General features: G+C 45.9%; 1 protein-coding gene across 2 annotated transcripts in view; it reads right to left on the reverse strand.

Moving 5' to 3' along the window:
• Positions 1-1,288: 1,288 nt before the first annotated feature.
• Positions 1,289-15,091, reverse strand: part of Kif13a (kinesin family member 13A) — a 168,647-nt gene continuing 154,844 nt past the window's right edge. The window contains exons 37-40 of one of the 2 annotated variants that reach the window (XM_055595082.1): positions 14,100-14,251; positions 13,491-13,595; positions 5,197-5,988; positions 1,289-2,842 (exon numbers count right to left, since the gene is read on the reverse strand). In XM_055595082.1, coding sequence (XP_055451057.1) covers positions 2,822-2,842; positions 5,197-5,988; positions 13,491-13,595; positions 14,100-14,251 — 1,070 coding nt within the window. In that variant the 3' untranslated portion in view covers positions 1,289-2,821. The remainder of the gene's footprint in view (positions 2,843-5,196; positions 5,989-13,490; positions 13,596-14,099; positions 14,252-15,091) is intronic. The other variant, XM_055595083.1, reaches the window with a different exon arrangement.

Here is a 15,091-nt window from a genome sequence, read left to right on the forward strand (position 1 = left end):
GAGCAGCAAGGGGAAAGTGGGAGCAGCCTGGCTCTTTCTCTTCTCTCCACACTCTCTGGGCTCCGGCATTTATTCTCTCTCTGGAGTCCTCAGATTTAAACTCTCTGCAGCTGGCAAAGAGTCTCTCTTAGAGCCCAGAGGAAGCAAATAGACCATCTGTGGACCATATGAATCAGCCTTACACCCTACACCTGGGACCAAAACAAAATTATGTTTCTATCCACAATAGATCCATCCGCCTCTGCCTCCCTGAGTGCTGGAACCACAGGCATGCATCACTTTGCCCAGCCCCAGTGTTGTTTCTAAAGCTTGAATAGTGTCTTTAAAAATAAGTATTGCTATGGCTGGGTGTGGTGACATATGCCTTTAATCCCAGCACTCCGGAGGCTGAGGCAGGTAGGTCTCTGTGAGTTCAAAGGCCAGCCTGGTCTACAAAATGAGTCTAGGACAGCCAAGGCTACACAGAGAAACCCTGTCTTGAAAAACCAAAAAAGAAAAAAAACATATACTTAGACATTACATATACTCTTGCTTAGGGCAGTAAAATTTAGAAGACAGTGTGCCCTTAAAGAATCTTTAATGTACTTTTATAAACAATTATTTCTCCCTTAAGGCAAGGCTGTTGTGCCTGTCCTTTTGCAGGAACACTGGGAATCCAAACTCGTCTTCATGCTTCAGCAGCAAGCGGTTCCTGAGTGAGCCAACCTCCACAAGCCCTTGAACTGAGTTATGACTGCTTACTAACAGCTCGCACGGCTGCCTTCTTTCTGCTTTTGCTCTACATTTACCCAGCACTTGCTAACTCCGGTGCCCGAAACTCCTGTGCCATCAGATGAGGTCAAAATAAGCGTCAAATTGTCCAGGACGGTGCCTGGCTGACTATACGTCCTCCACAAATCAATAAATGTTAGCAGGCCTACTCATACCACAGCTATGTGTAAATACAGTAAATGGGAACGGAACCTAATGGCAGTGTGAGGTATGTAGCCTACAGGACAACCTTGTCGTCATTCCTCAGATATTGGTCACAATCTCTCATTGGTCTGGGATTCACTGATTAGACTAAACTGCCTGGCCAGGGAGCCACAAGGATCCACCTATCTCTGCCTCCACAAAACTGAGATTTCAAGCATCCACCACCCTGGCCAGCCTTCTTCTTCTTCTTTTTTTTTTTTTTTTAAATCAAATGTGGATTTTGGGAATCAAACCCATATCCCCATTCTTGCATACTTTATCCACTGAGCTATGATCCCACCCCATAGTAACCTCATTAAGAACAGACAATCCATGCTTTACAATATGAATTAGACAGTTTGTATTCTAAAACACACACAAATCTGTACCAATTAAATACAATACAGTTGAAAGGGAATATAAATTACAGTTTTTCTTTTTGTTTTAAACAGATGATAGTAAAATACTACAGTCAGCTCACTATACACACAAAACAGCAGCTTTTCAATAAAATCTCCCATATCTCCCTCATCGATGCTAAGAACTTTAAAAAAAAAGTACAGCAGGCTGCACACATGCTCTCTCTCTCTCACAACACACGTGTAGCTGTACATAGAGGTCCATTGTACAGGCATCTACATAGTAAGTACACAAAACAATTTTGTAAAAATTTCCACACGCAATCCTACAACGTCTCTGCTCGCAGGGGACTTTGAAAACAAACAAACAAACGACAACAGAGCAAGTTCATGTTCAATCCCCTCTAAACAAGGTGACGAGCAAACCTGCGAACTCGAGAGCCCTGTCCAGCTCTTCCTCGTCACCCAGAATCAAGCCAAACGGCAAACAAAACCACACCACAATGAAATCTACCAACCTGAAACAAAATTGAAGAAGAAGCCCCAAATCAAGACCCCCCCCCCAAGGGACCCCTCCCCAACTCTTGATACATCCTTGTGTTTGCTTATAGTAATACTGCCCTGGGAATTCTACCTGCTTGGATGCAGCTGAATGGGCATAAGGGAAATGCTGGGGTGGAGTAGGAGCCCCAGCCATTGTCTGTGGTCAAGATCAAGTCAGAAGGTTTGAGGCTAGGTGGAAGACCAAAGGCTACAGCTGTGAGAGTTCTCAGAGTGCTTAGGAAACGGGATGGGGCAGCACGTGGCTTGGTAGCCAAGGGAACTATGGCACCAGACTGGGACCGAGATTACATATTCACACAAAACAAGAGTGGACAGCAAAAACTCATAGTTCATTCTCGTAGAAGTTCTTTGGTTATAAAGAACAGAGCCTGCAACCTTTTCCATATAGAGGGACTTAGAACCTAATTCTTATATAGTAAAATATGTTTCTCGACTGTTCGTGTCAAAGCAGTCATCCAGGTCGCTTTGTAACAAAGTCCAGTACCTTGTGATTTTCGACAAATCACTCATCTGCATTTTAGTGTGCAGATATGTCTCTGAACAGACATACCACAGATAAACACAATTCATATACATAATATATATTATTTATAAAAAACAACAACGACAAATCAGAGCACTGACTCCAGAGTCTGCAGTAAGAACTGATTAAAAATGTACAAGAATAAAGTTTGAGTCTGTGGAGGTCTTTACACAGTGGGGTCATATAGGAAGTGCAGACAAAAATACTGCCACGTAGGTAAGCGAAGAGTTCGATTCTCTTCTGGAAAGAGCAGGGGCTGTGATTCACCGTGGAACAAAGTGCTGTCTCCCCCACTGGGGAGGGGAAGTCCAGGGCTCCCCTGTGCTGGTCTGAGGTTGAGCTGGGTTACAGCTCTCTGGAGACGGAGCATACCCAGTGAGCAAAGCTGCCGAGCTGCGGTCTGCAGATGCGTAGCTGTCTCTTACCGAGCGGCCGTGACTTCCTGGAACACAGAGGTTGGTGAGTCCAAGCCCCTCATCCCCCCACTTCCCTGCCCCCACACAGGGCCCACCTTCCAAGGGGCTTTCTGAAGGGTTAGACCAGGCTGAACTTATTATGGGATCTCAGAAAATGGGGGAAGCTCCTGTGGGAAGAAGCCCAGGTTCTGATTAAAAAAAAAAAAAAAAAAAAAAAAAAAAAATTAGAGAAAAAAAGTTCCCCAATTGACTTTTGGTTTCCTTTCATACCCCTTTCTACTTGGATTGAACCTAGACCTCATGCCCGCTAGGCAAAACTGTACGACTGAGCTACATTCTTAGCCCTTCAAGCAGCTGTTACTGTGTATGGGTATGTGTGCTGTATGTGTGTATACACATGTGTATTTCATGTGCCTGTGCATGAGAAAGCCAGAAGAGGACATTGAGTGTCCTGCTCTATCACACTTTGATTTGTAAGACCTGAGACAGGTGAACTTGAAGCTCACCAAGACAGGCCAGCTGGCCCGAAAAGTCCAGGATCCTCCTGTCCTGAACCCTGAACACCTGGATCACAGACCTACTCAGCCACGCCTGGCCTTTGTACAGGTGCTAGGGATTCAAACGCCAAAAGTCAGTGTTCCCAGCTGCCGGCATTCTTACATGGGGCCTTTTTCTGACTTTCCCCACCCAGGTAGGAGGCTTCTAGATTGTAATCTAGCACTCTGGAGGGCGAAGCGGATCTGTGAACTCCAGGGCTTCAGGCCAGTCTCAGCCGCACAGAGTCTCAGTGCACTGAGGCTTGCTTCAAAAGGCACTGGACAGTGACAGTGTCTCGGCAGAACTGGGAGCGGCAGCATGGGTGTGGCTGCCGTCACCACACCGGTGCCCCTTTCCTAGCTGGGAAACTGTTTTGCCGAGCCCCGACGCTCCTGTAATTTACATAGGTGCGGGTCTAAAAAGGAAACGTCAGTGGGAAGAAATGGCAATTCTTGGGACCAGAATGCTTAGAAGTTGAAAATTTAGCTACATAACTAGCTTTTCCTTAAGGAAGCACATTTTCTTCCAGTGTGAAAATTAAACAACAATGTAAACCATCCAAACTCAAGGTCCAATGGTTTTCTGCTTATCTCCACGTCAGGCTCTCACTATGTAGCTCTGGCTGTCTTGGAATTCCCTAATGTAGACCAGGCTGGTCTCGAACTCATTAGAGATCCACCTGTCTGCCCCTGCCTCCTGAGTGCTGGGATTAAGGGCAGCGGGGCACCAATTTTTAAAAGCTCAATTCCATTCTGAAAATTTTGTGTTTCTCACAGTTATTGATGTTTTGTGGTGCCAGGGGCACAACCCAAAGACTTGAACATGCTAGGTAAATACTCTACCCCCGAGCTATACAAATCCAGCCAGCTGTTCTTTCTGCGTGTGTATACCCACCTGTGAATGGCACTAGAAAGGTGGGAGTCACGAGAGCTTTCCTCTATCCCTACCCTCTACCTTATTTTGCTTGGTTGTTTTGAGACAGGGTCTTATTATGTAGGCCTGGCTGTCCTGGAACTCCATATGTAGATCAGGTTGGCCTTGAATTTACAGGGTTCTACATGCTCTGCCCGAGTACTGATACTAATGGCATGCCCTAACACACATAGCTGGCCACTTTAATTTTTGAGACAGGCAACTCAGATGTTTCTTTTCTTTCTTTTTTTTTTTTGGTTTTTTGAGACGAGATTTCTTTGTGTAACAGAGTCCTGGCAGCCCTGGAGCTCACTCTGTAAACCAGGCTGGCCTTGAACTCAGAGATCTGCCTGCCTCTGCCTCCCTAGTGCTGGGATTAAAGGCCTGTGTGCCACCATGCTGGGCAAGCGTTTTTTCTAAACTGGTCAGCCATCAAACCCCCATCACCTGTCTCTCTGCCGAGGACTGGAGCTACAGAAACAAACCACTAAGCTTGGCTTTTATGTGGGTGCTGTAGACCTGAACTCAGGTTCTTGTGATAAAAACTAATGGTGACTCCGATAACCACAGGAATCAACAGATCTGATGGAATACGGCAGATGCTAGCAGACTGCTCTGAGTTAGCCAATAAGCAAACACCGGAGGGAGCAAACATGAAGATGATCTGCTCCTCATCCACCTGCCTGACACTGACCCATCCCAACCCAACAGCAGCAAACCCAACAACTATAGCTCTGCTTTGATTCCCAAAGCAGAGCCATTCTCCTGCAGCGGGTGAGTGGGGCAGTTGTAAGCTTGAAGCAGAGCCCTCTCACCAATCAGAAACATTGGATGAAGCTCTCCTGCAAATCTCACCGTGATGAGAAGCCTCCAGTAAGCTGTGCTCAACGAGAATGTGAAACCCAGTGGGGCTACCTCTGGGAATGATTACCTGGTCATTCTCTCTCTTGGAATGCAGCTGGCCAGCATCTGGGGCTCCTTCGGGGACACTATTATGGTCTTTTTCATTTGTTAGATCCCTCCTACCGGAGGGGTCTGCAACCGAACAATCTGTCAAACCATCAAAGTCTTTGCCATCGGACACGCCCATGAACTCTGTGAAGGAATGGTCCTCCAAAATGTTTGTAGTGTGTTCCACAGTCACCTCTCCTGGGCAGAACTCTCTGGCTAGCTGGCCATTTTTGCTGGGGCTTGCACCTAGTTCTGAGCATGAGGCAGTCCTGCAGGGCATTCTGGAATTTTCCTCAGGGAGGCTCTGGGGTGATGGACTCCCCTTGGGTAAGGCACTGTTTCCCTGGAGTGGGGTGGTGATTGTCTTATCCATCCCCAAGCCTCTTTCTACCTCCCTGGGCTCTTGATTTGAAGCTGGTCTGAGGTCAGGCGCAAGGGACGGGCTCGAGTGCTCACTGCACTCGGCCTCCTTTGTCGAGATGGCTAGCTGGTCTGAGCTGTCACTGGAAGGGACCGCCATGTCAGACAGGGTGGCGTTGGAGGCACTGTGGGAGAAGTAGCCACTGGTGAGGCTGCTGGTGGTAGGGCTTCGAGACACTGCTTTCTCCGAGGCTCTGGGGTCTGTCAGGTCCGCTTTAGATATAGACCACTCTCTGTTTTCCAGGCTGGCGTTGTAAACACTGAAGTCAGCAAACTCCACGGGCACGTAAGGCTGTGCACCCATCAGCTTCCTGCTGATGGCTTCCAGCTCATTTTCCTCCTCTTCAGAGTCCTACAGAAATGAAGCCAAAGCCGGCCATTAGCTCCTTATAGCAACTGTCTGAATGAGACACAAACTTCACTCTGCTAGTAAGGGCATTCCCATGTCACGGTCCTTCCTCCCTCGCTCTCCCCCTCCCTTCCTCCCTCCTGTTTGTTTCACGTGGTTCAGCCTGTCTTTGCATTCCTTTGGCAGATGCCTGATCCTCCTCCCTCCACCTTGGAGAGCAGGGAATTATGGGTATGCGTCACCAGACCTAGTCTCTTTCTTAAATCTGGTCAAATCTTGTCATCTATGGCAGTAAGAATCTTATTCTCAGGGACTTGTGCACATTAACCTACAGCTGCCCAGCAGGAATGTGTTTATTTCTTCAGTGTGCACTCAATGCTCGTTGGAAGGCCACCCGCGTCTGGGTTAAGAAAAGGGACTGGACGGAAGGGCCTATGTCAGTGTGACATTCCCCTCTTCTTAGTCAGGGAGTAGAGCAGTGCCTGCCTGAGGCAGAGGAGTGGGCTCCTCTGTTAGGTCTGGCAATCTTCAACCCAGGGAAGCACAGGGTAGAAGGATCCAAGTCATCTGTGAAAGTTTCTGAACTCATCTGAGGACCTTGAAGAGCCCAGGACTTTGCCCTCAGTATTTCACTAAATATTGCAACACTGAAACATGCTAACAATTCACCAACTACCGCTTTCCTGGGTCTGTGGAAGTCAGATAGAGGTCTGGCTAGAAAGCAAGGAATGCAAGAAGAGAACATGAAGAGAATTCTCCAGCTTTAAGTAGCTTTGGAACCTGGCAAAGACTGGTAAATATACAAAAGTGGCCATCAACACAGTCTGCCAGCAAGCAACACATTTACTGTCTTTTAAAAATTCTTTTTATAAATATTTAAAATATGTTATTTATTTTACATATAGGAGTGGTATGTCTGTGGGCAGGTATGCCCGTATACCTCATGAGTGCTGGCTGACTGAGGAGACCAGCAGAGCACACGGAATCCCCTGGAACTGGACTTATGAACTGCCACATGGGCACTGATCTTGGGTCTTCTGAAAGGTCAACCAGTGTCGTTAACTGCTGAACCATCTCTCCAGCCCTGTATTTTATCAATATTCCTAAGGGCATTTAAAAGGCCTTGTTATCTATCTATCTGTCTGTCTGTCTGTCTGTCTATCAAATGTGTTTTTGTGTTTGCACTCACATGCCATAGCACAAGTTTGGAGGTCAGAGGACAACTTGTGGAAGTTGGTTTTCTCTTTCTACAGTGAGTCCCAGGGATCAAACTCAGGCTGTCGGGCTTGACAGCAAGCACCTCAGCTGTTGAGTCATCTTGCCAGCTTTTTTTTTTTTTTTTTTTTAATATGGGGTAGAAAAATAATTGACACTTGTCTAAAACTTTTTTTTTTTTTTTTTTTTTTTTTGAGATAGGGTTTTTCTGTATAACAGTCCTGGCTGCCCTGGGACTTTGTAGACCAGGTTAGCCTCAAACTCGCAGAGATGTACCTGCCTCTGTCTCCCTGAGTGCTGGGATTAAAGGCGTGTACCATCCCCCAGCTGTAGGCTTCCACTACACCTAGCCTTGTTTAATACTATTAAGCTAATCTCCTACATATCCAAGAACAGGGGGTGTCATACATACATTCTTGCAATCAGGTTTTTGAGACCAGATTTTACTTCGTAGCCAGACTGGCCTAGAACTCACTATGTAGCCCACCCTGGCTTCCTCTTGCCTTCGCCTTCTGAATGCTTCGATTATAGGTGTGTACCACCATGCCCACCAAACAATACTTTTAAGATGCGACTTTCATTGAAGGACTATCCAGCAAGGTTCTCCTGCATTCCTGTTGTTGTCCTGAGGGTTGGGAAGACCCCATGCTGAGTGATAAGGGACCTGGGTCCTTTCTTAGCCTACCCTAGTAAGGTATACTGTTGAATCCTTGTTCTAAGAACAGCCCTGAACTCTCAGAAACCCCAAACATAGCTTCCCCCTCGAATGTCTGTGCAACAACGAGGTGACTGTAGAGATCCAGAAGCCAAACATCTGCCTTCCTTATTAAGGATGCATTAAGGTCGGTATATTGTTTAGACCGTGAAAAGGGAGGTCACCAAAATGTGAAATTCATGGATTTCACCTGTTGAATTTTATAGTGATATTTTCTTTCCTTTCCTTCTATTGATTGATTGATTGATTGATTGATTGATTGTTTTTCAAGACAGGGTTTCTCTGTGTAGCCATGGCTTTCCTGGAACTTGCTCTGGTCTACGGAGTTTCTATGTATAACAGCCCTGGTTGTCCTGGAGCTCTCTTTCCGCCTGCCTCTGCCTCCCGAGGGCTGGGATTAAAGGCGTGCACTACCACTGCCTGGCATAATATTTTCTTTTGTATCTTAGAAATCTTATGAGACATGAGGTAGGCTGGGGATGCAGCTCAGTTGATAGGGTGCTGGCCCAGCCTGAGCTTGAACTCCAGCCCTGCATAAACCAGCTTGGTGGCACACGCCTACACTCAAAGCACTCAGAGGTCTGGAGGTTAGAAGATCAGAAATTAAGGTCATTCCTAAGGATATGGTGAGTCTGAGACAAGCCTGGGCTACATGAGACTCTGGCTCAGAAAAAAGAAAAAAAAATAATGTTCTTCATTGCCACTTCAACTTAAAAATTAATTTTTAAAATTTAAAACATGTAACTGGGAGCCAGAGGTGACACATGTTTAGGGAAAGCAAGGCCCTGAACACAATCCTCAGAACTCTTCCAAATGGGGGCAACGTGAGTATAATTAATTGAAGAAATCACAGATCTTAATTCCTTGGCTGCTAAAAGATAAGTATCAAATATCAATGAAATAATTTTTTAAATTAACAAAACAAAATTTTTGGCAAGGAAGTACTTGCCCTTGTACCTTTTTGGTTTTGGTTCTGTTTTCTTTTGAGACAGGTTCCACAGTGCAGTCCTGGCTGGCCTTGAAGTTGCTAAATAGACCAGGCTGGTCTTGAACTCGCAGAGATAAGCTTGCCTCTACTTCCCCAAGGATGAGATTTAAAGATGAGCACCAATAGGCTCAGCTATTGCCCTTGTAACCTAATTGTTACTTGCTTTTTAAATTATGTAACTCTTTTCTCTCAAAAACAAACAAACCAAAAACCAAAAAAGTAACTTGTTTCTTTCTGTTCCTCTTCCTCCCCTCCTCCTTTCTTTCTTCAGGTAGTAAGGTGTTTACTGCCAAGCCTGAGGACCTGAATTCAATCCCTGGAGCTCACAAGTTAAAGAGCACACCAATTCCTGCAAACTGTCCTCTGACCTCCACATGTATACTGTGGCATGTGTACAACTAAATAAATGTAACACATTTTTATTTTAAAAAGCAGGTGGTTGTAGTTTGAACGAGTTTGTAGTTTGAAAAAAGCTGTGCTGTAGTTTGAATACTTTGGCCTCAGTTGGAACTATTTGGGAAGGACTGGGGTTGTGGTTCTTTGAGGAAATGTGTCAGCAGGAGCCAGCTTTGAGGTTCTTTCTACCTCATGCTTGGGGTAGGAGATGTAAGCTCTTAGTTCCTCCTGCCATATGTCTTATGGATCGTAACTCTCTAAAACTGTAAGCCCAACTAAATGTTTTTCTTTTATAAGTTGCCTTGGTCGTGGTTCTTTATCATAGCAATAGAAAAGTAACTAATACAGGTTGGGAGGGGTGTAGTTCTTGTGGTAAAGCATCCATCAGCATATGCAAGGCACTGAGTATGACTACTAGCATTATGAAAAAAAAAAACCCTAAAAAACAAACCAACAATGCCCCCCCAAATGTAATTGGGATGGGATATTCTTTCCCCGGGGCTGTGGTATTGATAAAAGAACAGAGACTAGACAGACCGTCTCCATCTTCAGCTCTTTCCTGTATTTTTAGATTCTGTATTAATCATATTTAGACTGAAAATGAAATTTCAAGTTTTATAACTTTTTTTTTTTAATTTAAGCTCTCAAAAATAATGTGATTCTCCAAGCCTAAGAGTACCCAATACAATTAGTCACTAAAAAATTACTTGTTGCACAAGGGAAAGCAATTTTGCAAATGAGGATCAGAGGTATGGGACTTTCATCTTTCTAAAATACCGTTTGCTGGATGACATAAACAACCATCAGATTAACGAGCAGAAATGGGTAGAAACATAACAAACTCACTAAGACAAAAATTATTCCTAAAGGATGGCCTGGGGAAGCCTGAAGGAATCCTAGGAGATGAAGTTCACAGAGGAAACAAGCTAAAGGAATAAGGGTAACTTATGCCAGAAAACAGCCAACATCCTCAGTAGGCATTAAATGTTTTCCAACATTTAAAAGATTGAACGTTTCCTGGAGAAATGTCTTCAAGGAGGAGGGGGGGGTAAGGGAGAGTTTTCTGGCTCACAGTGAACATTGGGAGACTTTAGTTAGAATATGCCAAAGCATCATTTACCACCAAATCTTAAAGGACACTGAACAGACTTAGGAGCAACACAGGTCACAGCTTGACAACTCCTGAGGCTCCTCTGTAGTTATCATCTGTGTGACTTGATGTTTCTTTTCCCATTTAACTTACGAAGATGATATTTACCTACAAACAAAACACTCTGATTGAAAAAAGAGGGACTAAAGCCCATTCTCACAGCAGGGACTCTTGGCAGAGTTTCACACAGTGAGTGTGGTTTCTGCCCTCACGCTAGTGAGGCTTCAGGGGGCTGCCAGAAAGGGCCTAGTTCAGGGCTGTGCACCAGGGGCTCCCAGCGCTTCTATGCTGAAGGTCATGGATCTTTGTTTGATACTTTCAGGAGTGTGTGACTTGGGGCGAACTGCTCAATCATTGCAGACCTTTGTTTTCTTAGTGAGAGGAGAACAGAAAGCCTTATGTTGCCTGTGCAAGACCAGAGTAGACCAGTGCAGAACCATATTGTGGACACAGAGGGGTAGGGTTGTCTTTCTCACTGCTATTCTCTCTATCCCACGACTTAAGAAAGGACAGGCTCAAGCAGGGCACAGTGGCGCACACGCCTTTGATCCCAGCAGAGGCAGGCAGATCTCTGTGGGTTCGAGTTCAGCCTGGTCTACAAAGTGAGTCTGGGACTGCCAGGGCTCTTGTTGCACAGAGAAACCTTATCTCAAAAAACAAAAAAACAAAACCAAACCAAACCAAACAAAACACAAAACAAAGAAACAAAAAAACAAAAAGAAGGAGGTTCAAAGCTAGTCACAGTTGGTGTGCACTGGTCACCAGCTATTGGGGAGGTGAAGGCAAGAGGATTTCAAGTCTAGAGTGTGCCTGGGGACACAGTGAGGCCGAACTACACAGTAAGCCTGAGAAAATCAGCAAGAGTTTGTTGCAAAAGAATAATAAAAAAAAGATACTAACAATGAGCAGGGATATGGCTCAGGGGGGGAGAGAGCTTACCGGACACAGCCCTGAGTCCAGTAAAGCCCCTGTACCATGATAAGGGATACAAGTAAAAGGCTGAAAAATGTAACGCTGCCTTTTTGTTTGTTTTTGTTTTTTGTCTTATTTACACAGAATGAGGCATACACCTTATATCTTTTGGAGTGATCAGACATCCAAGCTACAAGGGTAAGCCATTGGCATAAGCCTGGAATCCCATGCTCCAGAGGCTGAAGCAGGAGGATTCCAAGTTCAAGGCCATTTTGGGCTTCATAGTGAGATCCTGTATCAAAAAAAAAACAAAGAAATGAAACAAAACAACAAAAAAAGGGAAGGAAATAGCTCATGTCCATTTATAAGAGGGGAAGTAAAATGAATGGTTCCCAAAGAAAATAAAAAGCCCAGCTCAAACAAGCAAGCCACTTAGATTTTACCAAAACATCCCAGAAAACTGCCAAACAACAGGAGGCAGCGCATGCGCAGGAGCCGTTTCTCTAAGGTCTGCACAGGCTGCTCAAGGCATATGCCAGCAACAAAAGGGTACAATTCAACCCCGCTGAGCATCCATACATGATGCATTTGGCCTCACAGAGTTTAAGACATCTTGGGTCAAGGGAACCGGGTGCCATCCTCCACTCTGCCTGCTGGGACGGCTTTGCTTTAAGCCTTTTAAAGGAAAGCTGGGAAAAGTGACCACGAGCCAAGCTGTGTGAATGGCATGTCTGTGTGCTGGGCAACACCAGAAGGGGCATCTGGTAGTCTCTGGAAGGTATTAGAGCAAAATAAATGGTTTTAATTTTGCGTCTATACAACCTAGGGATGAGAGTCAATTTCATCCAGCGGTCTCTGGCAGGTACCATCTTTCCTATGAGAGGCTATAGCACACGAACAGAACTTGGAGGCAGCAGTGGATAAGGAAGGGTATGCCTTTTCCTCCTTTCTTCTGTTAGGGATGAGGAGCCATGGCTTTACGACCCAGTAGCAGCTCAGCATGCAGATGAGTGTCCTCGGCACCAGCTGAAGACGCCGTTAGTGTTTGCGTAGTTTGTGGCACAGCTAATGGATCTCACACCAAGGTACCCACGTTTAGCGGGGCTTGAGACTGCCCACGCTGCCCAACACAGCAGAGAACATCAACAGCTTCCCCTTGCCTCAAGCATCATCTCAACCCCCCTCCCTCCCCAAGCCTAGGAAGCCACAGGAGAATATAAGCAGAGAAATAAAATGACATGATTCTGCCCAGGCTTCCAAACCTACAGGTTAAAAAAAAAGTCTTAAATTAAGGCATGACTCAAAATCAAAAGTATCAGGGATAATGCTGTTTGAAATATAGTACTTTGTACGTTTCATTTTATTTTACTCATTTGCTTGGAGACAGGAGCTCACTCCATAGCCCAGGCTGGCCTTGAACTTGTGACCTCTGGTGTGAGCAGCCCCTCCCAGCACTCTGAACATGCAGCTTCGGAACCATGCTGGAGAGAACAAGGTTTTGCAGGCAGAATTCTACCTTACTTGTGGTGAGTAACACAGAGGAGCCACTCTAACAGCCAAGCTGAGAACAACCAGGTTGGAATGTATTTTGCCGGGTAGGTATCAAAAGCTACTGGCGCCAGAGGGATGGGGATGAGGACAGATGATGGCGGTGGCGGAGCAGCCACAAACTGCACAGGTATCTTGGTAGCAGCAGCACAAGGATGCTTTCAGACACACCCACAGCTAAGTGCACAGTTACTTACGCCAAGTAAATGTAACTCCTCTAGGTAGATTAACTTCAGAATCTGGGCAATGCGCACAGACACATTAGAGAGATTTTGGTATTAGTTCATCTGACTGAACTTTACAATGACCCTCAAAGGTGCCTCTCCCCCTTTAGCTAAGGAAACCTAAGATGATGTGGAAATGAGTTCAATAAAATAGGAAGAGCACTTAGGAGAAAGAAAAAAAATCACAGGTCAGGTTGCATTCGTGCAGAACAGCATCCCCAAAAGCCACATTTCATTTGTAAAGTCAGGACTCAACCACATGTATCTTCATATCTTGGAAAGCGTTTGGAAGGCAGTCTGGGAAAAGGACTTCCAACCCACCACCAGGCAATAGGACGAAAACATTCCAGAACTTACAATCTTCTTCCCGGGTTTGCTACTGTGCTCTCCTGGCATGCTGCTGCCATTGCTTCCTGGGGGCGCAATGCAGCCAGGGTTATGTGCCTGAGGTGGAGGCATGCTCTGCAAAGGTTAAGACACACAGATGCATCACACACAAGGGACGGTCACAGCCAAAATATCTACTAAGTACATGCATGTTAGAAATGGCAACAACACTTTCATCACGTGTGAGTAGCGCGGCAGCCAATGTTACAGGTCGGAGTTAAATGACTGGTGAAGCTTGACTAGAGGGTACATACACTGTGGCAAGACACATCATTAGTTCTGTAAACAAGGGGATACACGAAGGCCTGTCACGTCTTCAAAATGCACATCCGGCATCTCTTTCCGCCATCGACCAAAAGCCGTCGATGCAGAGAAGGAAAGCCATGGCAGTACAAATCAAAACCTCCTGCCACGGCCCTGCATGCCTGAGAAAGAAGGCTTCTGAGAGTGGGCTCCACAGAGCGACGTGACCCGGGCATGCTCGCATGCAGCGTCCACCACATGGCTGCGAACCACTGCTCCCTGACTGCAGCACCGTTCCTCCCTGTTCAGCTTGGCAAGGAGAAGGCGAACATTTACCTCTTGGCTTAGGAGTGGTCTCGCTTCAAGGGCTATCCTTTTCTTATGCTCCTCTCTTACAGGCATTAGGGGTTTGAAAAACTTTGGTGGCTGAGGAGAGAATGCTTTAAAAGGGCTGACTGTTAAGGCATGAGGATTCTCTGATGGACAACCTGAGGAATACAAAAAGGACAGGAGTTTACAGATAGCAGAGCGTGTTCACGGGCACACAAGAGGCCAGGCCATTTACCCAATGCTGGTCCCCAGCTTAGGGACGCACTGAGAAGTGACTGCCTCCTGACGGTGGCAGCCTCATCGATGGAGGTATACACGGAGGAGGTCAGCTGGAGGCAAGCAGTGGGAGGGAGCAGGGACACTGGGGGCACGCCTCTGAAGGATCTATTTGTCCCTGGTTTCTCCCTCTCCCTTGCTTCTTGAGGTGTGAAGTATTTGCTATCACAGCCCCTTCTTGCAGCAAGCCGACCCTCGATGGAAAACCTTTGAAACTGCGAGTCCAAGTCAGCCTTGGACTCTAATTGTTCTTCAGTAATTAGTGAAGAACACTAATTGCTCTTCATCAGTATGTCACAGCCGTGGCAAGTGACTACCTGCAGCCATGGGAGCATCTGCCACGGCAGCGAGTGTAATATGTGTTCACTTGGTTCAGCATCCAATGGATGACACAGAAGTAGGGGGAAGTTTTAAGCTGGTGAGATGGCTAAGCACGTAAAGGCGCTTGCCAGCAGACCTGACGGCCAGAGTTTAATCCCTGGGACCTCCATGGTGGGAAGAGAGAACTGACTCCCTCGACTTGTCCGTCCTGTGAGCCTGACATGTGAGACACTCACACCTCCAGCTCCCCTCACACTCATGCAGTACAAATGAAATAAATGTAACTACAACACAGTAGAACAAGAGAGACATTCCTTGAGTTGTAGAGAATGGCCAAAGGGTTGGTCACCCAGAAAGAAATGAACAACTTAAACCTCTTTTCTTAAAAATTATTAATAAAT

The sequence above is a fragment of the Psammomys obesus genome, unplaced genomic scaffold, assembly GCF_907164565.1.
Source record: "Psammomys obesus unplaced genomic scaffold, mPsaObe1.curated_primary_1811, whole genome shotgun sequence".
In the NCBI taxonomy this organism is placed as follows: Eukaryota; Metazoa; Chordata; class Mammalia; order Rodentia; family Muridae; genus Psammomys; species Psammomys obesus.